The sequence below is a fragment of the Doryrhamphus excisus genome, chromosome 13 (genome assembly GCF_030265055.1).
Source record: "Doryrhamphus excisus isolate RoL2022-K1 chromosome 13, RoL_Dexc_1.0, whole genome shotgun sequence".
In the NCBI taxonomy this organism is placed as follows: Eukaryota; Metazoa; Chordata; class Actinopteri; order Syngnathiformes; family Syngnathidae; genus Doryrhamphus; species Doryrhamphus excisus.
The window spans coordinates 15,583,188-15,606,462 of record NC_080478.1 but is presented as its reverse complement, the minus strand read 5'-3'; the positions used below and the strand labels follow the sequence as shown (position 1 = coordinate 15,606,462).

Below are 23,275 nucleotides of genomic sequence, written 5' to 3'. Positions count from 1 at the left end.
TGTGAGGTCTGCGCGCTAACCACTCGAACGCCGTGCAGCTGGAACGATACAATACAAGGCAAACTGACTAGTTTATAGTATTGTAGAAAAACTGAAATAGTGGAATAATTTGTAGAAGAATTACTACAGCTTCTGCTTGGGCTGCTGGACCGTGGAAGCTCCAATGAAAAAAACGTGTCTCACCTTCCACTCATCAGAAGTTTATATGAAGAATGACATCACAGGTTAAGCAGTTAACTTTATTTAGACCATTTTATCACAAGACAAGAAATATATTGTAAAGGCTATGCTGCATGAATAACAGACTTTGCAAACCAATCAAGCAATAAACTGCATTAAGAGTTAGCGTAGAGTTAAGAGTCAGTTGATTGATACGCTATTGATGATGAGTCGTAGATTCAGTGTTGGAATGATCTACTAACTACTAAGATGTGAATCTGTTTGTGTCATTGGGTTTGCCTGCAGTCTTCTTCAAAAAGCATGATGTTGATGTTTTATAAGTGAAAAATATTCATTTTCGGTACTTTATATTGAGTTGTGGACTAGCTAACACGATAACCTGCACAGAACGCTTTCTAGATCTTCTAGACTCTGCACCTCTGTTTTCAGTGTTTCCATGGACTTCCTGCTTCCGCCCCATCTGTTTAATTTACTCCACCCCTCCGGTCCTCCTTTAGGTACGCCTACTCTGCTGTGATTGGTTACACTCCCAAACTCTCCTAAGGAATTACGGATATGTAGGTCAGCGTTTACTAAGTGCAGGGAATCTGCAGCCCATATTTGTAAAACAGAACGTCTTTCAGGACTCACAAATCTCATTATCTGACTCTTTGGCATCATTTAACACGAGAATACAACATTTATAGATCAGAAAAGTGAATAAAGTATAATAACTTGTCTTTTATAACTGTCAAATCCATATATAGTGTTTAGAGGATAGGCTTAGGGCTTTTAAGTTGTCTTTTAAGGGACATTGGTCTAACCATTACAAAGGAGTATTACGATAAAACATGAGAAAGTTGTAGAAATATAACAAAAAATTTGTATTTTTCCCAGGAAAACAAGTTGTAATATTACAATAATGATAGTAGTAAGCCATTTAGTAGTAGTAAGCATGTTTTAATGATGTTTTAATTTTAAAGAATGACAAATCAAAACTCCCATGCTCCTTGTCATGGTGTGGAGTATATTGTTTATCTTTTTTGCCCTCATCTTCAACAGTATATTTTCATGATCATAATATTACAACATTTTCCTTTTAAAATCACCCATAATATTTCCTAATTTCTACTATATTCTTCGGGTTTGTATAATGAAATTTAAGTATATAAACCTTCAAATCATCATATGAAGTCCAAACACACACAAATCCACTGCACCACCAAAATGGAGTGTCCCACGAAGGAAGAATCTAGCCCAAAAAGACATCTCCATAGAAGTTTGCCCCCTCAGCTTTATTGGTGACAGCCTGGTCGATGAGTTCAGGGAAATGAGCGCCCACACATGCGTTCACAGCCTGCCTCACCTCCGCTGACAGAGACCTCATTTTATCTTCGTGCTCCTTCAGTGCCTCCTGATTAAGCTGCAGTCACACAGATGGAGGTCAAAGGTTAAACTAAAGGCAAGGCTGACAGTGTGCTCATTTCTTTATAGGATGATTTTATGCATTTACACATCAAGTTAAATATTTTAAAGCACTCTCTCAGACAAAAGTCTTATCAAGGGTACAGGTCACGGTTGTCTAGGCGGGGGAAAAAAAACCTATGGACTTTACTGTCAGATGCAAATCAGGGCTTGATCATATGCCATATAAATGAAGTCCGATATGAATCAAATATCTGCTATCGTGACGACAGTATCAGCGGACAGACGCCATTGTGAGATGGACTATCAGTGGCGTAGCTCAGAGGTGGATAGAACATGAAACAGAGAAAACAAAGATATTTCCCTTTTGAAATGATAATGAGTCAGTCCAGGACATACTAAATGGTAGGTAATGTAAAAGATATATGTAATAATACATAATAATATGTAATGTAATATGTAATAATATGTAATATGTAATAAATAGGTAATTTAATACAACGGACAGGCAGAATGATCCAATAACCTGTTTACAATTTGGTCAATTGTGTGGAATCAATTGTTGATTAATGGTAGGAGTGCACTCATGTGTTGCAACCAGCAGAGGCACTGTTGAGTCACTCAAACGTGACTGAGGCGACATGTTTTAACAGTTCGTACACCTCGTATGTGACAAAAAATAAATAAAATAAAAATTTAAATATCGGAAAGCAGAAAGTGAACAAATGTAACAGTTACTGATTGTAAAAGTACCAGATGGATAGGTTGGATTTAATAAGCTTTGCTTCTTCCTCCTCCTTTTGGACATGTGGAACTGTGAACTGATTATGTGATGCATTCAATTGTAATCTGATGCATGTTCAAATGAAATAAAACCATTACCATATCTACATGCATTGGTTTAAAAAAATTAAGATTTTTCAGCTTATCGCGAGATTAGAACATAGCCTATGAGACGCAGGGTTCAAAGTCTGCCTTATGCAGTGGAAATTACGGTATATTAAAAAGTAGTTAAGGGCACAAAGTCAGAAATGAGCATTATAATTCACAGTGCTGGGCCGTACGGTGGACGAGTGGTCAGCATGTAGACGCACAGTCAAGAGATCAGTGGAGTTTGTACTCCGGTTTCCTCCCACATTCCAAAAACATGCTAGGTTAATTGGCGACTCCAAATTGTCCATAGGTATGAATGTGAGTGTGAATGGTTGTTTGTCTATATGTGCCCTGTGATTGGCTGGAGACCAGTCCAGGGTGTACCAAAGACAGCTGGGATAAGCTCCAGCATACCTGCGACCCTTGTGAGGATAAGGGGCATAGAAATTGGATGGATGGATGGAATTGACACTGGTGTAAATCTTCATTTGAATTGTCCTCGATGTGCTATCCATCTGGCCTTGACACGTCATTGTCTAAAACCACCCCGTGTTTTCTGTTTACCAATATTTTCACAATTCACAACAAAGCTCTGACATCATTTACACGTATCAATCATCCAAACCCAAACGTGTCACATTGCAGCAACCACGCAGATGGCACCAGTTGACAGTGTAATCGATGGCCTAGTTTGTATTGCAAATACGCATGTATGTCAGTGGGTTGCGTTGTGAAAATACAAATGGCTGTGTCATTGTGATGAGGAAAAGCAAGCCCACGCAATGTGATTTTTAGACACGTGTGGGTTTTTTTTTTTTTGTTACGGAAAATGAAGAATTTCAGAGACGGCGGCATGAGCTTAAAGGTAACTGCGGATGTTCCGTGCTGAAATGACAAAAGCGGGTCAGCGTGTACCTGATTTGTCAGAGCCTTGATCTCCTCCAGTGTTGCTGCCTGTTTCACCATCAGAGTCTCTTGTTGGGTGCTGTAATCACAAGGCTGTTGAAGACAATACAACATGTCAAAAACACACAATTGGCTTCAATCTGTGTATATGCGTGTGTCTATCTGGAAAGCAGTGTGCCCACGGGATGCAACCAAAGCATGAGAATCAATACATTGAAGTCAAAGCAGGTCTGGCTTCTCCGGGTTATTAACGCAAGCCTAATTGCACACAGGGAGTCTGTGCTGATTAAACATCTTATTGTATAATAAAGAGCTGCTGTAATTAATGTGCTGATGCTGATTCAGTGAGACAAAATGAGCTGCTGTGAAAACTCTAATGAGTGGAGGTGAGGATGACTGGAGCGGGTCAATCTTTACCTGAAATACTACGGGTCTGAATGTTGATAAGGCAACAGAGGAGAGCTGGGTGAGTCATAGGCCACACGTGAATTAGCCTTCTTCCAGTAAACAGCCTCTGAGTAATGGACTGGCCGGGCCGCTAGTCAGAAAGCCTGTATATGTGTGTGTGTGTGTGTGTGTGTGTGTGCATCACTGAGGAACACGTGGGCGCGGAGAGCATGTTTGCAGATGTGTGTGTGAGGACGACATGCCATGGGTGATTTTTTATTTATTTTTATGTTTTCTTCAACTGGACCCGCTTTTGTGTTGTTACCATAGTTACTATTGTAAGAGTTGAAGAAAGAAGTGTGAGCATTGTACACACACATACATGTGGTAGTGTTGCATCTGACACACATACACATCTCGGACGTTACGTGCAATATTGTAGATATAAAAACAGAGGCAACATTTTCAACAAAAAACAACAGTTGTGTATGAAAACTGGAATTTGAAGCCATTGTTGAAACTACAAATAAGCAGCGACTTTTCTTTGTAAATCTCCAATCCAGCAATCGAATGCATTACCGCTACTCCGTTTGCCCTCATTATTGTCATGGTTACCCAGGGGTGTCCAAAGTGCGGCCTTGGGGCCATTTACGGCACACGGCTGTTTCTTTATTGGCCGTTCACACAATCAAAAAATATAGTTAATAGAACAAAAAACATGAGAATAAAAAAAAATACGAGAATATTAATATGAGGAAAAATAATGATTTTATTAACAAAGTATTCTGCGACCCGGATAAGCGGAGGAAAATGGATGGATGGATGGATGGAAGTTTTCATTCATTCATTCTTTCATTTTCTACCGCTTATCCTCACGAGGATCGTGGGGGTGCTGGAGCCTATCCCAGCTGTCTTTGGGCGAGAGGCGGGGTACACCCTGGACTGGTCGCCAGCCAATCACAGGGCACATATAGACAAACAACCATTCACACTCACATTCATACCTTCACATTCATATTCATACCTTCACATTCATATTCATTCAGACAATTTGGAGTCGCCAATTAACCTAGCATGTTTTTGGAATATGGGAGGAAACCAGAGCACCCGGAGAAAACCCACGCATGCACAGGGAGAACATGCAAACTCCACACAGAGATGGCCGAGAGTGGAATTGCTAGCTTTGAGGCCTGCGCGCTAACCAGTCATCTACCGTGCAGCCTAACATATCGTAGATTTGACAAAATATTACCGTGACTTTATTCTGATGAAGTGATGGCTAATTTTAAATGAACAAACCAAACGTATTTAAGGTGTGTTTACTCACGTTTTTTTGTGTCTCTGTCCAGGTTATGTTTTTCCTATAGTATCAGTTGCATCATATGCAAATATCATGCAAATTTGCCAGCAAAATACAACGTGATACATTGATAGATGGAAATAATATCAGTGACATGAAGTTGTATGACATCGCCATCAGCAGTGTAGTGTATCAACGTATTGGTTGTGTTTGGCAGGTCCCATTTTCTTACGTTTTTTGTTTTGAAATGATTTTTGAAAAACATGCAGTTTATGGGCTCAAGGTTTATATTGATAAGTGTACTTACCACACTGTCTGATGCATCAGGCTCATCCAACAACTCCATACTTGTTGCTTTTTTAAGCCTAAAAGGACATTTATTGTGACATGTTTACATTTACGCTTTATCATTTGTCCCTCAATATATATTTCTATATCTATTTAGACCAGACACTGAACTCACTTGGCGTTTTCTGAGCATGAAGATTTCGTCTTCTTCTTCTGCGCTTTGATTTCGCTGCAAAGAGGCCATAAAAAAAGGATCAGTATGTGATTACTTTTTTTAAAATGAAAAATGACCCTATAAACAACCTTTTGCCTTTAAGCCACTGTTGCATGGCTGTGTGTTGGTGAGGTGACCTTTTCTTTATCGTGAAAGGAGAGCTTCAGTGTGTTGTTATAGTGTCAGCGTGGACAGCTAGAAGAGCACAGCTCAACGCTGCTGTTTAAACACCCTCTGGATAATAGTCGTCCTAAGATAACCATATGCCAGCTGGGGACCCACACACACACACACACACACACACACACTACTCGCACATCACGATGCGATAAGCTCTCAATAGGAAATTCAAGGAACCACACTGTGATTCGGTCATTATTCGAGGTTTTGTCATTAGAAAATGTCAGGTGTTTCACCTCAAACCACCTCAGTCTAAGACGCAAAACAACACAGGGGGTCTTTAATCCCAACAAACTGATGAAATCAACTCAGCATGCCCCAAATGTATTTAAGGTGAGGACGTACCTCCCCAAGGTTTTCAGTTCAGTGCTGTGTCTCTCAGAGGCCATCTCCATCAGCTTAGCCAGTCTCTGTGACGACACAACAAGGAAGTGACATCATCACAATCAGGATCAAACTTTAGTCCCACTACTTTAATATCCGTACTGCAACCAGGAAAATGCAAGCATATTCAAGACTCAAATTACATCTCGAGTACTATAAATGTGTACATGTTGGCAGGTCTGCACTAAACCTCATTCACTTCCCCAAGACACCCCAAACTCCCCACCCCACAATTTGAGAGGCGCTGACCGAAATGTGGACCTGTAGCATGGTTTCATCGGTCCAGTATTCAACTTATACAGTTGTCTCGAAGCACTTTGTAGTTTGAATATCACGTTTTTTAAAAACAAATAATATATAAATAAATACTTATTTATAATATATAAATAAATAATAAATACTTAATGATTGCTGTTTTGTGGTTGATTGCGGTAGTAAAAAATAAGACCGGCAAGTTAGACGAAGAAGACTCTGTATTAGGTAATACAAGTGTAAGGTAGACTATAGGGGTGTTCTTTCATGTATAGAGGGCTCTAAATAAAAAATGCATGTAGAAGGTCGAAAAATATGTTTTTGTCATGTGTACATTTTCTATATGTCTGTATTGGGTAATACAAGTGTCGAAGTGACTATAGGGGTGTTATTTCATGTATAGAGGGCTCTAATAAAATCCATATTTAGAATTAATGTGCGCTGTTTCTGCTTTCAGGACCCAGTGGGGTGGTCTCTCTGAGAGGAGTTTCAACTGCACCTTTGTCTTTTTTGCCAAACTACATTCATCTACTAAGAGTGTGTATTTTGCTATTATACTTTGTTGCTACTTTTCCGGCTTTTGTTTGTACTTTTGTCACCTGTGTTTTTTTTGTTGTACTTTTCCACTCAATTGAGCTCAAACGTCACACAACCTATGAATGGTAAAACTGCGAGCAATAAAATGTCTATTCCTGACACTTATGTCTCTGGCGCTAGGGTACATAATATAAATTTACTTAAAGACATCCTGTGTGTTTGCAGTAGCTTCACATGTACACCCATATTAACACGACACAAACCAGACGTCATCAAACCAAATGCCTCCCTCACTGACGGATGTGGAACATATGACTTGAAAAAATACAGTCATAGTAGTATTCCTTATTTATAAATGTAATAATGTAATAGCTAGGCATAGAAAATCCATTTCCGACCTTCTAAATATGTTTTTAGATCCCTCTGGACATGAAATAACCTTTACACTCGAATGACCTCCCTTGTTAGCCACCATTAACATTACCAGCAAGGTGCATTCATACACATTACGGGAACATTACTGACACCCAGTGACCAGTGTATAATATTACATGTTGTGTCTTTCAGTGCTTTTTCTGAATGCCTTATAATTTGGATTTTAGTTTGAGTCATTTTTATGCTTGAAAATACTTAATTTAGGCCAAAAATACATAATATTTACTGTCAAATGAAGTCCTTTACTGTATGCATATGTTCTTGACTGCAGTCTTTGGTCCCGAACAGGAAGTGTGAGCTGCAGTCAAGCCCTGGTGACATGTTCCCATTTAAACCAACCTCTGTTGCACATTGCTCCTTCTTCCTCCTCAGGTGAACATACTGTTCCGTCCACAAAGTGTGCAACTCAGATTGCATTTTTTGCTTGTTCTCCTCCGCTGTCTTCATGCTGAAGTCGGATGTGCTTCCTCCAATCAGGCAAGTCCTGCACAATGGGAACAGAGTACATTATTTTCAGCGAATGTACATAGCTTACATTTACAGGAAATCATAAACGCACCACATATTTTCTACCAAGAAAACACAAATCAATGCAGCAGCATATTTAATTTGTTTTATTGCTGCGCTAAAAAGAAAAACACATGAACAGGGACATACTTGTCTCTAGTTAATCTAATTATTAACACAGATCAAAACAACAACAACTCAGGCGATGTTCAGCCTGTCAAATTCCACTGTGACTCCTAGGACAGCTTCTGTGAATATGAGATGAAAGAAACAAGAAATTAATCCCCTCACTCTTTTTTCTTCAGCGATGACTTTTTCTTGCAAGCCTTGAAAGCTTCCGTGTATTTCTGGGTCAGATATTCTGCTTTTCTGTCATACTTCTTTTCTGTTTCTTTCATCTCCTTCTCCTGATGCTTGATGATCTTCAAGTAGCTCTTTTGCTGTGTCAGCTCTCCGGTCGTCACAGTGGAAGATTCTGCAGCATAAACACAGTGGTTTAATAACAAATAACACATCACTGACTGTTAATATAGCTTATTAATGGCGGTATTTCTTTAATTACGCAATTAACACTTGTGTATCATGGCAAGCCACGCCTCTCATCATGACGACAGACCGTGGCACGGTGTGCCCCCCCCCCCCACACACACAGAGTATGCCACTCTTTTATAGGTTTATTCTAACAATTTCCAACACCATATATGTGTCTCCAACTCACAAACACGTCTCTAGTCAGAAATATAAAGACGTAGAAAGCCCACACCCGGACACAACACACAAACAGCGGTGTCGCCACCGCGCTGTACTTGAGTGAACACGCCGCCATCTTGTGTAGCACAACCTGGCAGCTCAGCGTGCGCAGTGTATAGGCTATATATAGGTAGTTTAGTGTGGTATTGTAATGCCTTGTCACGTCCAGAATTTAAGAAAACATCAATAAAAACGCTGAAAGTCGCAAACGAACAAGCTAGTGCTACACAAGATGGCGGACTCGCGGTGACATAAACGTACGGCTCATGAGTTTTCTACGTAATGTATTTCTGTGGTTCAGACTTCCTCATTGTTTGCGTATTCAGGGACACTCCGAAAATCACAACAACTTCTTTATTATGCATGTATATGTGGTCTAAATAAACAGAAAGACAAAAGCACATTTTCGTATCCCTCTCTTTAAAGCTCTTAATGCAGAAGTACAATTTGCTGCATTTAAGTATGCTGGTAAATCCCAGAAAATAAACTAAAAACATGTGAGTTCAGCTTGCTTGAATGCAAAGTTATCTTTTTCATTAGTTTTCAGTTGGCGTGAAGCTGTTAATACATACAAATATATATAATAATTTCTTTCAATAAACTACAGTAAAAATGGACACAGTTGCAAATGGTGATTAATTGTGATTAATTCATTTGAAAACTGTGATTAACTGTGATTAATTTTAATCATTTGACAGCCCTACTTCAAATGCATTACCAGGAGGAAAGCTAGTTGCAGCGTGTGATGCAGTTACCTTCGCCACAAGCTGAAGATGATTGATCTGACTCTGCACATTCAGCTGATGAACTTGAAGTAGGCTCTCCTTGAACGTCATCTTCAACTGGTTTGTCATCTGAAATAAGCTCAGAGTTTGTGGAGTCAGTGCTTGACTCCTCTGTGTCATGCTCATCCTCAGGGGGACCTGGAAGTGTCTGACATGTGGCACTTCCTGCTTGGGGTGAAGCATCTTGTGCATCAGCAACCGTAGGAAGAGATTCAGGTTGTGGAGTGTCTGACTCTCCTGCAGTGTCCTCGGCATTCGGTTCAGGTGGAGCATCGTCTTGGGATGGTGGGTAACTTGCTTCAATGGGTGGGTTTGGTTCAGAGAACACCTTTTCTACTGGGAGATTTACGTTGAAAAACATCAGTGATCAGACAGCTTTACTAGAACTGATTGAAACGACAATATTTCCTTTATTTTTACCTGGTGGTTCTCTTTCAGTCACCTCAGTTTGGGCCACAAAAGGCAACTCATAAGGAGAAAGGTAGTCTGCTGATGACTGCATGGGCACAGAAAGGAAAGGTAGCAAGGTTATTTCAAATTTAGCCAATTGTAACAATTGTTTCATTGTATTAAAAACAATGAAAAAGTAAAATAAATGATGGATAATTTAGTTTGAGCATCAATTTCATAGCAAGAGGAGCTGGTATTGGAAGTATTAATATTTCAGTGTGGAGCCGCACATCACTAATATCAGGAATGTATGAATCAACGACATCCTTCAGGACATCTCAATGCAACACTACGATTATTTTTACTATTATTATTGTCACCAAATACATAACAAATTAACATACAAAGGGTAACTTAGGTTTACTGTATTTTTTTTTTACCTCTTTGGGCATTCTTGTTGTCTTCTCTGTGCCCTTAGTTGGGTTAAATAGAGCATCTGTGAAATCTGAAACACATATACGTACATTCATTTATTCATTCATTTTCTACCGCTTATCCTCACAAGCGTCGCTGGGGATGCTGGAGCCTATCCCAGCTATCTTCGGGCAAGAGGCGGGTTGCCAGCCAATCACAGGGCACATATAGACAAACAACCATTCACACTCACATTCATACCTATGGACAATTTGGAGTTGCCAATTAACCTAGCATGTTTTTGGAATGTGGGAGGAAACCGGAGTACCCGGACATGCAAACTCCACACAGAGATGGCCGAAGGTGGAATTGAACCCCGTTCTCCTAGCTGTGAGGTCTGAGCGCTAACCACTCGGCCACCATGCAGCCTCCTCCACAAAACATTAATGCACAAAAAGACAGAAGAAAAGTCAGTTCATTACTGCAATCACGTCTACCTGGAACTTAAGGGTGATAGCCAGTATATTGGCCAGGGCGAGTTGGCTCTGCTGCCCTGGCCAGTGAGTGAGACTCACTGTGGGACAATGCCTTTAAATTTAGTCTTTAAATTTAAAGATTAGATTTCATGTCAGCCCTACCACCTTAGCCTAGCCATCAAAAAAAGAAAATAATGAAAAGCCACAAACCTGCAAAAGCAGCAGGGATGTAGTCCTTGACCTCAATGTATACAAAAAGAGCAGGCAGAGTGAGCGGCATGTTGCTCTCGCTACGCAGGCAGATGTGATGGAAGCCTGTAGGACACAAACCCGAGTGAACAAGGCAGCAACGTCACCGATTTGTCTTTTTCTTTTTACATTACACTAACCTGACTGAATGGCATCAAGTGGGATGATTCTGTGTCCAATGAATTTGCAGTTTTCATCATGGACTACCATTCTCAGAGAGGCCATTTCTGGGAGGAGAATCTGTCATAAAAAAATACATTTTAACTCCAGTAACACACTTTACAATAAGGTACACAAAAATACTGTAGTTACTGAGAAACTAATGAATAGGTACGGATTAGGTAGGCTAATTCCACTAATTTTGTCAACGTTATTGTTACTGAAAAGTCATACTACAAACACAACATGTTTATTTTTATATGTGATGATAATGTTTGGCGGTACTCCGGTACTCCGGTTTCCTCCCACATTCCAAAAACATGCTAGGTTGATTGGCGACTCCAAATTGTCCATAGGTATGAATGTGAGTGTGAATGATTGTTTGTCTATATGTGCCCTGTGATTGGCTGGTGACCAGCCCATGGTGTACCCCGCCTCTCGCCCGAAGACAACTGGGATAGGCTCTAGCACCCCCGCGACCCTCGTGAGGAAAAAACGGTAGAAAATGAATGAATGAATGATAATGTTTGGAGTACGCACCTTTTCAAACACAAAAGGTTCCTCATTCCACACTGGATTAATGGAGTTGGGTGTGGTGGACAATTTGGTGCGATATTTCTTCTTCGGGTCTCCTGGCAGTCCAATAACTTCCACCTCGACTCCTGTTCTCACATTCTTGTCCGACAGAAACTGTCCCGAATATATCTGGTGATGAGACATGTGACCTTTTTGGTGTTTGTTTTCATCGGGTTATGGCTATTTGTTAGTTTGTTTGTTATAGGGGTGTTCAAAGACACTCAAATCACGGGACACGGGCAAATTTGGATAAAAATGCAGTTTGGTGGTATTTTCTGTAGTGGAGTGGCTAATGCCACCCTGACATTAATGTAGTACAATCAGGAAGTGATTTTATGCATATGTTTTAAACTAGGCAACAATCAGTACTAAGATAGAACTATGAGGAGTGTGAACCAGGACCAAACAGCACAAAAAAGTTTTTCATACACTGCCTTGGTTGTCATACACTATAACACGTAACAAACTTGTCTGTTTGCCCTGTACTGTATACTTCCCCGAAATTGAGTGCTCAAAAAAGGCACCCTACAAGTTGCTGACTGGCATTTTTTAATGGAGTGTGATTGCTAAGTAACCCACAATGGGGCCAAATAAAAATTTTTTTCAGTTTGCCAAGCAATTTCCAGCACAAGAACGTGAGAAAACACCACTGAATTCCATCTCACCAGTTGCAGCTATTCGTCATTTAGAATGATTTAATTGTCTTATGCATGTAAAGCTATCATTGTTCTTTATAAACTGTAATTTTGTTAATTTTTATAAACTGTAATTGTGTGTATATGACATGAATTAATTGGATTTACATTATTTCCTAAGAGACAAATTGCCTCGGTTTTGGTACATTTCAGTTTTGGTACAAATTAATAACATAACACATATTACTGTACAGAAAAAGACAAACTGTACTTTCGAAGTGTCCCATTAGTTTTAACATGCCTCTTCATGTTCATGGTGTTGCAAATAAAAAGAATGCTATCATATGTTGTGATGTATGTGCAGACCTCACAGCTAGGAGACCTGAGTTCAATTCCACCCTCGGCCATCTCTGTGTGGAGTTTGCATGTTCTCCCCGTGCATGCGTGGGTTTTCTCCGGGTACTCCGGTTTCCTCCCACATTCCAAAAACATGCTAGGTTAATTGGCGACTCCAAATTGTCCATAGGTATGAATGTGAGTGTGAATGGTTGTTTGTCTTGTATATGTGCCCTGTGATTGGCTGGCGACCAGTCCAGGGTGGACTCCGCCTCTCGCCCGAAGACAGCTGGGGTAGGCTCTAGCACCTCCGTGACCCTCGTGAGGATAAGCGGCATAGAAAATGAATGAATGTTGTGAAGTATAAGCCAGTGTTATAGTCAATACTCATGTGGTGTTGGTCAGTATTTACACTTTACACTGTCTCTGTATTAGAAATACAAAAAAGGCTAAATTGCAGACGAACTGAAGAAGCAGTGCTACATAAGTTTGTGAACCTGCCTTAATGGTCAGCGTGATGGCCACAACTGTGTCAATCCTCTCGCAAAAAGGGTCAAACTTCTTGTCGCCGCGTCGCAGGACGTCATGCTTGAGGATGTAGCCTGTCCGCCCATTGAATTCAAACAGAGACATGTTCAGCTGCATGGGGAAGTCTGAAAAGACACAAAGAGCCTTTTAAGGCCTTGCTCTCCTCAGCACCACTCAAGGCCCATCAGAGAGAGCGTTGAGAAGGTGCAACACTGACCTGCTGTGGCGGGGAAAAGAAACTGACAGCTAATGTTTGTGTTCTTTACTGTATTAGTGATTTCTGTCGCTGGAACAAATGTGTATTTTCCTACCCATTGTCTGATAATTTAACGCCACCATCTGGCAACCGACTGTCCAAAAGGGCTGGGGGTTGAAATTGGAAGAGTCCATTCTTGTCCCTTTGGGGTAAATCCTGCTCATTTGCCTTTTGTTATATCTGACAGTGAACGGTTAGGAATAATTGCAAACATTGATACTTTTGTGCCGTAAAAAGATCTTAAAGGATACTCCACAAATTCAACAGCAGTCTTAGCAATCATAGCCTCCCCTTTGGTCTCCACAAAAGACGAGATGACGTAACTCTTGTTTTTTTCTAAAGAAATAAACTGCCATTACATAACTGTAAATGAGTTTACCCGTGCTTGTGTAAAGTTTAGCAATCTGTCTCGGATGGAACTACATACTTCTGGCATTGTCAAAAGAGATGAATTTGTTTGGCTGGATGTAGTTGACCAGTGATGACATCGCCTCGTATGCTGTTACTTCCTGTCCAGCTGTGCCCTGTGACGGATTGGCAGGAAATAAAGATGATTGGTGAAAATCTTCAGGCTGGACAAAGAAGATATATTTACAGAGTAATAGCTTTCTAACAACATTGTGTACCTCGTCGCATGTCTTCATTTTTTCCTCATCCTGTTCACCTGTGTCCTCTTGCTCCTCATTGTCCTCCCCCGCGGGTCCCCCATCTGATGAAACATCATCATTAACGTTCAAGCAAGACTATTTTTCTTGCATAATTTGATTTGTGTGGCGGCACGGTGGTCGAGTGGTTCGCGCACAGCTAAGGAGACCAGACCAGGGTTCAATTCCACCCTCGGCCATCTCTGTGTGGAGTTTGCATGTTCTCCCCGTGCATGCGTGGGTTTTCTCCGGATACTCCGGTTTCCTCCCACATTCCAAAAACATGCTAGGTTAATTGGCTACTCCAAATTGTCCATAGGTATGAATGTGAGTGTGAATGGTTGTTTGTCTATATGTGCCCTGTGATTGACTGGTGACCAGTCCAGGGTGTACCCCGCCTCTCGCCCGAAGACAGCTGGGATAGGCTCCAGCGGTAGAAAATGAATGAATGAATGAATGAATTTGATTTGTCTCAATCACCTTGGTTGTCCGTATTGCTGCTCGTCTGGTTGACAGGTTCTTGGGAAAGCGTGTCAGCGTTTTGTACGTTTGAAGCTGTGGTTGTCGTCTGGTCATTGGCTGTTGTGCTGCTCTTTGTTGTCGTCTGGTTTGTCTTCTCATGGCTGCCCTTCTTGTTCTTGATCAGGATCTTGCCCATGAGCTCAGATGGACTCGGGATCTGCTGACCTGGCTTCAGCTAAATAATTCATACGAAGATTAAAGGCGGGACACAATCAGTTTTGGTGGGGTCACTGAATTGATTGGATTTTATCTCTGTTGTATGCTATAAATCAGGGGTCTCAAACTTGCGGCCCACGGGCCAAATGTTGCCCAAGAGACGCTAGTTTGAGGCCCCCAACTTGATGCCAAAGTTTAATGTTGAAATGACAGCTTCAAGCTGCGTGCACACTGGACACAATTAAAATGATTTTGCCCCGCCCATACTGTTACCCTACCCTGTTACCCCGCCCTGTTTTGCTTTGGATTAGCAATGAAGCTAAAGGCTTATGACGCTGGGTACAAATGCAGGAAATGATTTGGAATAAAACGGAAAATACACGTCAAGATAAAGCATCTCATCAAACATGTTGTTAAAGTTACGACGCTGCTCCCAGATGGAACTGAGTACGATGCTAACTTGCTAATTGGGTAAAATTATTAAGTTTCATTAATGTTCATGTTAAAGGTTAAATAACTGTTTATACTGTACATTTGAATCTGAAAAAAATAATTTCTCTACCAAATGTATGTGGTTTGTGGTATGTGGTCCCTGCTATAAATACTGTCAAGTGCTTATTAGAGCCCTGTCGACATGTCATAACACCCCTATAGTCACTTTTATATTTATATTACACAATATAGTACCTATAATAACAGAAAGGAAGCCACCTTAGACATACATAATAAATGGAATAGACATTCTTGAGGTGGCTATTGTGTCATCAATGTAACATTACTGACACCTAGTGGCCAGTGTAGAATACTGCCGCTAATAATAGGCTAAATAAGCTTCTAAAAAAAAGATTTACAAAACCATATAAATGATGCTGAACTAATATAGAACAGATGGACCACTGCTGTACAGCTTGTTTATGCAGCTGTGTGTTGTGTTGGGTTGTGTCGTGTTGACAGACGTCTGTGTGTTGCCGCACTGGAGTACTCACTGGGTATTTGTCCAGGGGCTCTGTCAGCAAGGCATTACCAAATATGGTTTTGCAGTAGTTGGCCATCTTCTCCTGCTGTTTCACCCTAGAACAAAACACAAAAAATGTCAGTCATGTTTACTTCGTCAACATCCTCAGATGCTAGCATTACGTTTCTATGGGGATTAATGATGATGATAATAATAATAATAATAATAATAATGTTACAACACTGGAAATGCTCTTACGAGTCAACATGGTTTTCGAAGGAAAGAATAACAGGATACGGTGAGGTTTTGAAGGCACTCTCAGCAATGGCCTCAATCACATCCTGTTGAGCATCACAAGAAACAACATTCATGTAAACCAGGGGTGGGCAAACTACGGCCCGGGGGCCACATGTGGTCCACCAAGTGTTTGAATCCGGCCCGCCAGTTGCTTTCTAAGTATTTCAACTTTTAACATACAAACTGGCAACATGACTTGCAAGTCGGATGTCTTATTTAGTAAAAGAAAAAAACAAAATTGTAAAATTAAATGACATAGTTTGATGTGGTCTGATGTTTAAAGTGACATGAGAACACACAGCTGATATTATAACACTTTTACACATAAAATAAAAGGAAAATTATAAGCATAAAATAGTGTGTGTGTGTGTTAAATATATATTCTGGCCCCCCCAAACAATTTTATTAACTTAATGTGGCCCCCGAGTCTAAATATTTGCCCACCTCTGATGTAAACAGATGGCGGCAAATCTATGGTTGCCACAAATGATTGTATGGCAAGTGGTTCTCCCCGATTTGATCTGTACTAACCACTGTAAGCATTGCTGGGACCAACATTGTGCACTCCTCAAATAAAGGGGGGCACGGCCACTACCTGAGAAGCGCTGATGTATGGGAAGCACTGGAAAGAAGTTTGTTTATAAAATCGGCCATAGTTTTGGGTGCCATATTGACCAATAATAATATAATAACAATAATAATGTTACATCTCAAACCTAATGGATATTATGTTGTTAAATCAATGACGCAACCTTGAAAAGGATCTCAGTGGTCATGGTGAAGCCGTGTGTAATGATTGGCTCCTCCTCTGGTGGTTTCCCCTTCCAGCAGTCCAATTCCAGACACCGGCATCCGGACAGCAGACACTGGCGGTACATCTCCGGAGAGGAAACACCGGAAAATTGACCAGCTGTAGGAAAAGCATGTGTGAGCATCAGATAAGAAAGTTTAGGGCAATGTAGCGTCTGTGACCTGTTAGGTATGTGTTGTGGGAGGACTTAATGAAGTAATGGGGTATGGGCTGGGTCATGTCCTGACACTTGGCCAGCCTGTCCTGCATGACGACAGAGGTCTCTGGACCCATGAGGAAGGACAGAAGACCTTCTGGAGTAATCAGACCTGCGGATTAACAAGAAGATTTGAATAACTGTTCATGCGGGGTAGAAAAAATAGCCGAGAGCAGCATCACCTCTGTTACAGTTGGTGTTGCAGGGTTCATATTTGGCCATCAAAGCTCGAATCTGGTCCTGCCGCAGTCGGGGAAACAGTTCCTCGTTGAGGCGAGAGTCTCTCTGCTTCTCATTGAGGAACTTGGTGAAGTGTTCCTTCGTCATGGTGGGTTTGTTGGAGCTGAATGGCACAGTGAAGTGGAATCATGTGGTCATACATAAACAGGTTTTGAAGTTGGTCCTTTCCAACGTTTTTTTCTGGAATGTGTGTCACACTTTTTTTTTTCATGGTTCGAACGGTCCTGAGAATTAAACACCAGAGTGACTGTATTTTCGTTGTGCATTGTTGGCTGCATAGTCCAGAAAATACGGTACCCATTAAAAACTCCACAACTATGAATAAACACATGGTAAACTAATGAATGGCAAAGACTTAATAAGACTTAATAAGAGACTTAATAAGAGATAATCAAGGAATTGTTGCGGTCTGGCTCACTAAGCAGTGAAGATCTCATAGATTTCGGGGCGAGGACAGAGATGTGCTAAGAAGTTCTTAAAGGCCGATTCAGTGAAGACATCAGACTTCATGCTGTCATACTGTAAGACAACAAAAGAAAAGCTTTTGCAGGTTGTTACAAAGTAACAGTCATTTTAGCAAGATAATTTTTTTTTTTACCTTTCCTTTAGGGAGATGTGCAGACGCCAGGGCGCTTTCCACCCTCTTCTTATCAGCAGGGAACATCTTGTAAATACTGACAAGCACACAAAATATTAACAGTGAAAAACATTCAACATCCCCCACATACTTTTCCGAGTTGTTGCAACCTACTTTTTCACTGGGATCTTGCCGTCCTTGTTGGTATGAAGACAAATCCGAACATATCTAAGATGTAAGACAGAGTAACAGCTAAAAAAAAAAAACTCAGCACAATAAAACTTCAAGATAAGGTGTTCACTTACATTTTGTCCAGGAAAACTTGCCTGCAGGCATTATTTCTGGCAGCATTGTAAGCAATTGCAAGAATGTCATTGGCCCAGTTCTGGTGTACATTCAATTAGAACATTAGCTCACTTTGCAATGTCATCACTCTAAAAAGCAACATTAATAACATGTGAAGTGACGCCAATATGCCACTAGAGGGCGATGGTATAATATAACTGAGATGAACAGTACCAATTGGGATTTCATTGTTGATAAAATTCGATTTATAAAGACAATGAATGAATATGGGTTGGGGGGGGGGGGGGTAGAAGCCTCATTGTTGTCACTGCAATGAATCAGCGACCAAAAGGCAGCTTTGTAAACAGCGACAGATGAAGCAGGCCAATAAAACATTGTGTGCTTTATTACCTGTGTCACTTTATCCTTGGAGGCAAAGAAGTTATGATAGGTGAGGTTGACGGTATCAGGACCGGAGACAACAGTCAGTGTTTTGGACAGGTGATTGCTGTCCGGGAAATCCAAGTTGAACACATTGCGGACCTTAGGATGCTGTAAAAAAAATAAATAAAATAATAATAACTGTTTGAAAACTAGTAAAAGTATATCTGTGTGGAACACATCTAAGGTTGAGGATAAAATGGGCCTCGCTCGGAGGTCATCTTCGGGAGTGTGAGCCTCTAATCAACTAACTCATAAGCTTTTTCTGTGGTATTGGAATTATTGGAAAAGACGCAAAAATTTACAATGCCCATAACAGCGTTTGTCCTGGTTACTCAGTATAATTGGTTATATTGTTTGGGGCAGCATGGCTCAGGTGGTAGAGTGGTTGTCTGCCCACATGAATGTTGCTGGTTCAATCCTGTGTCCTCCAAAATCATGTCAAAGTATCCTTGGCCAAGATGCTGAACCCCATTGGTTAATATTTTAGGTTTAATATACACTTATGCCCACATAAGACATATGAAGTCAGTCAACTTGCATTGAGCAAGGATCCCTCTCCACTCCCCAAAATACAAAATTCCTCCAACTCCTTATGCAGTGCTGCATTTTTGGGGGAATTTTGCCCATCATTCACAATCCACGAACACATATCCTTTCCCTTTTCCCTTTTCCCCTTTTCTGTGCTGTGAGAGAAAACTAGTTAGAAGATTGGCTCTCAATTTCGCAACAGAGACTCAACAAGGACTAGAGCACAGGTCGTGTGCTGGAAGACACAGCCATCCCAATGAGAGTGAACATTGTAAGTGTTGTCCATGTTTCTATCTTGCTGTTGTTGATGGAAGTAGCGTAGCGTAAGTGTTTTGCTGTGGGTGAGCAACAACAACTCTTGAGTAGTTATTTAGCGTCCTGTGTAGTAGTGATCAATGGTGACTGCACTGTGCGGTGGATGAGTGGTTAGCGCGCAGACCTCACAGCTGGGAGACCCGAGTTCAATCCCACCCTCGGCCATCTCTGTGTGGAGTTTGCATGTTCTCCCCGTGCATGCGAGGGTTTTCTCCGGGTACTCCGGTTTCCTCCCACATTCCAAAAACATGCTAGGTTAATTGGCGACTCCAAATTGTCCATAGGTATGAATGTGAGTGTGAATGGTTGTTTGTCTATATGTGCCCTGTGGTTGGCTGGCGACCAGTCCAGGGTGTACCGCGCCTTTTGCCTGAAGACAGCATCGTGAGGATAAGCGGCAGAAAATGAATGAATGAATGAATGTTTCGATTCATCGACTTTGGAGACATGCACCAGGTATCACGAGGGACAGTTTTATCCTATAAACAACGACAGAGCTTTGGAACCTCTTTGGATTAATTTTAATAAAACGTTTCATTCTTCACCGGCTAATAAGGAATGTGATCTGGATTCAGATCATCGTGGAATAGGTTAGTTTTACCCAACTTGTTGGAATAGTATTCATTGCTTATATTGTGCACAACTGACCAGCTTCCACTATGGACATTTTTGAAGTTGCAGTGTATTTGAATTGTACTTTACAGATTTACGTGGACATGTAAACATGTCCCCCCCCCCCCCCCCCCCCCCCCCCCCACACACACACATATACCAACAGAACATAAATATGTCCCATCAGGATACATATGGTGACATCACATCCCAAGCTTCCCAATAATGCTCAAGATCAAAGAAGGCCTGTATCCTAACAGATGACTCCCTTCACGACCCCCCCTCCCCCTACCCCTCCCCTCCAAACACACCCGCCGCTCAGATTTCACCTCTCAACGAACCCTCCATGAGGGATGAAGATGACTGCTCACTGCTCTTCTCCACTGATGAACAGAAAGGAACAGATCACAAACCGCTTGCTATTGATCAATAAAGTAAAAGATGCTGACACGGCAAAGCGTCTCTCTAAAGGGTGACTCAGTGTGAGCTGTGTGTTGATATTTGCGTGTGTGCACCTGTTTGTCTATACCGAGTGGGTGCTGCTTCATGTGCCCATTACTGTTATTTGCAATGCAAATATGTTTCTCACCCTAAAGAGGCTTGAGGTGACTATTTGCATACCTGCAGAGATTCTTACATAATGAATCACCTGGGATCACTTTATGGGATGATTTTACGGTCATTAATACTCACTTTGGGAAGTTTAGCGTATCTTCCTGTTCTGGTATCTCTGATTGTAGCCACATCCAAGAATGTTGTCTCCTAGAAACAAGAAGCAGACAATAATTTCTATGACTGAATTCAGCATGTAGGCGCAAGTCCAAATATGGACTCACAATGTGGAGAAAACTTTGGATTTCACTTTGAGAAATGATGTCTCAGGATATTGTGTGCCTGGTGCAGGATTTTTCAAACACAATATATTGTGTTGGATTGGATTGTGTTGCTGCTTGCAACAATAGCGTCCCAGAATGGCTGAAACAGGAAGCAGGCGTGTATTTGATGTCGGCTTCACTGGATTTATGATGTGGCAAAAAAACAAAAGTAGCCTCATTTTTGAGTGGCTGCAAGAGAAAGGGAGAGAGAAAGCCAGCCAGCCAACCAGAGCAACAAAGACAAATAGTCCTCTCCGTGGAGTCCATCACAGCGGAGTTGCACTGTGCAGCAGGATGGCGGACCCGAATCAGCACCAATCAATAACATCCACAAGCAGCTGGCACCGCAAGATGCAATGCAGCTCTCTCAGCTTTGCCACACTTCACATGAGTACCACTCTCACATATTGGATGTTGCATCAAAAACATGGACTACAATCTATTTTATGACATCCTCCTCCACTGAATGGGTCAGCTTTTTCTGACATGTCGTCCACACACAGGCAGGGTATCTTACTACACACTCTACACAACCATTACCTTGCTTTGATTTGTCCAGTAGAGGTAAAATCCTTTCATATCCATCTTCATAGTTACAGGAACAGTCTTGTTGGAGTCCTTGTAAGGAGACATTATCACCGTTACAATATCAAGGAACCATGTTTGGGCTTGTAAGTGGAAACCTTCAAATGCACCCAAGCTTTTAACGCAAGGATAGGACATGCAATTACTTAAAACCAGTAAGTGAAAGTGCATATTAAAATAATAAAACACATAATTAAATAATTGCTTTGGGTTAAAATAGACTTATCCATCTTCATAGTTACAGGAACAGTCTTGTTGGAGTCCTTGTAAGGAGACATTATCACCATTACAATATCAAGGAACCATATTTAGGCTTGTAAGTGGAAACCTTCAAATGCACCCAAGCTTTACGCAAGGATAGCACATGCCATTACTTAAAACCAGTAAGTGAAAGTGTATATTAAAATAATAAAACACATAATTAAATAATTGCTTTGGGTTAAAATACACTTATTGACATTAACATTGTTTTTTCCAATACAAAATACATGTAATAATATCCATACATTTTTAAAAACTTACCAAAAATGTCAGATTTCCGTAAAGTAAAACTCACCTCTGACCACTTGGTAAACCTTTCTCCTTTAACCATGTAATCTTTGACCACTGGGTGGTCCAGAAAATACCTTTTCTTATTCATTGTTCTTTTACTTAGTACAATGCTGGTAAAATTGTCATGTATATAAGCATCTTCTTATACCCTCGGACTGAAAGGAAGCACTGTAATGAGTTGTGTAGTCACTGGACACATACACACAAGGTCACACCCAAAAGAATATGAATTGCAAATGAAGCTGACAAAGGAAACTGACTAAACACAATCAAATTCACTGCCTTAATCCTCTTGGGCATGGAATTCGACAGCACTGCACAGGAATCATTTTTTTCCCACTCGTATACTGGTGGAGATGGTGTATGTTGAACACTTTGAGGATACCCCACAGGTATACTCTGTTGGGTCCAGGTGTAGAGACATATTGTATCACTCCTTCCGTTTCCTTAGCAACCAATCTTGGTATCAGTCTTAGCCCTATGAGACCCTTAATCTAAACCAGGGGTCTCAAACACGCGGCCCACGGGCCAAATGTGGCACACAGGACACTAGTTTGAGGCCCCCGCCTTGATATGAAAGTTTAATGTTAGTGCGGCCCGCGCAAGTTTGATGTGGATGCTGTATGGTATCATGTACCCAGAAAAAATTATTACGTTTGATTAATGTTCACGTTAAAGGTTAAATAACTGTTAATAGTTATCCTCCCTATCCATGTGGAAGTGGTAAGTTTTTGGCTATTTAAGTTTAAAGGAAATAACTTGAAGACTACTGTTTAGGTCGCTAGCTTTCTAGTTTGCGAGTTAGCATGTGTCTCAAGACCCTGCAGTTGCGCAATATGTTGTAAATAAAAAGAGTATAAATGTGACTATAGTCGTGTTTTGTCATGTCTACAGGGCTCTAATAATGCTTTGTTAATTTTGATCTGAAAAAAATAATTTGTCTACCCACCAACTATATGTGGTTTTGTAAGTTTTTATTATTTGCCGTTTTATTATTATTATTATTATTATTATATTTATTTATTTATTACTGATTGATTGATTTTCTTTATTCTTGATTTGTTTATTTATTTTTCATCTTATTTTGTGTAGAAAAATAAAAAGTAAGATATTTGAGAACAGTGGAATGTTTTATTAGAGCTTTTCTTGTAGAAAATTGGAACCAAAGCGTTCTTAGTTTTTAAATTTTTTTTGGTTTTAATAAATGCGTTTTTTGTTTTTTTTTTTGGAAAGCCTGATGCGGCCCAGTCTCACCCAGACCCTAGCTCTAGTGGCCCCCA

At 40.7% G+C, this 23,275-nt stretch overlaps 1 protein-coding gene across 4 annotated transcripts; it reads right to left on the bottom strand.

Moving 5' to 3' along the window:
* Positions 1–252: 252 nt before the first annotated feature.
* On the bottom strand, positions 253–22,103 carry plcb2 (phospholipase C, beta 2). 4 transcript variants are annotated; one of them, XM_058091291.1, is made up of 32 exons: positions 22,000–22,103; positions 21,399–21,476; positions 20,677–20,745; positions 18,496–18,636; positions 18,105–18,184; positions 17,974–18,027; positions 17,821–17,896; positions 17,641–17,741; positions 17,165–17,325; positions 16,948–17,094; positions 16,728–16,885; positions 15,937–16,019; positions 15,710–15,794; positions 14,526–14,742; positions 14,028–14,110; positions 13,829–13,925; positions 13,653–13,737; positions 13,457–13,581; positions 13,119–13,270; positions 11,611–11,775; positions 11,052–11,151; positions 10,873–10,977; positions 10,213–10,277; positions 9,803–9,878; positions 9,353–9,718; positions 8,139–8,322; positions 7,680–7,824; positions 6,078–6,142; positions 5,514–5,567; positions 5,358–5,415; positions 3,373–3,456; positions 253–1,582 (listed from the first exon to the last, which is right to left on the bottom strand). In XM_058091291.1, exons 1-32 carry the CDS (start codon positions 22,081–22,083, stop codon positions 1,412–1,414), a joined length of 3,714 nt encoding a protein of 1,237 aa, XP_057947274.1. In that variant the 5' UTR covers positions 22,084–22,103; the 3' UTR covers positions 253–1,411. The 4 variants fall into 4 exon arrangements, with proteins under 4 accessions (XP_057947274.1, XP_057947275.1, XP_057947276.1 ...); XM_058091292.1 differs by having other exon boundaries at positions 9,353–9,715; XM_058091294.1 differs by lacking the exons at positions 253–1,582; positions 3,373–3,456; positions 5,358–5,415; ... (2 more) ...; positions 7,680–7,824; positions 8,139–8,322 and having other exon boundaries at positions 8,956–9,718.
* Positions 22,104–23,275: the final 1,172 nt, after the last annotated feature.

Excerpts from the sequence above, each read along its gene's own strand:
- plcb2 (XM_058091291.1), bottom strand. The coding sequence starts at position 22,083 with ATGAATAAGAAAAGGTATTTTCTGGACCACCCAGTGGTCAAAGATTAC. Across the intron at positions 10,978-11,051 it reads ACTTGATGCCATTCAGTCAG|GCTTCCATCACATCTGCCTG; the intron begins GTTAGTGTAATG and ends TGTGTCCTACAG. Across the intron at positions 7,825-8,138 it reads TCATCGCTGAAGAAAAAAGA|GACTTGCCTGATTGGAGGAA; the intron begins GTGAGGGGATTA and ends CCCATTGTGCAG.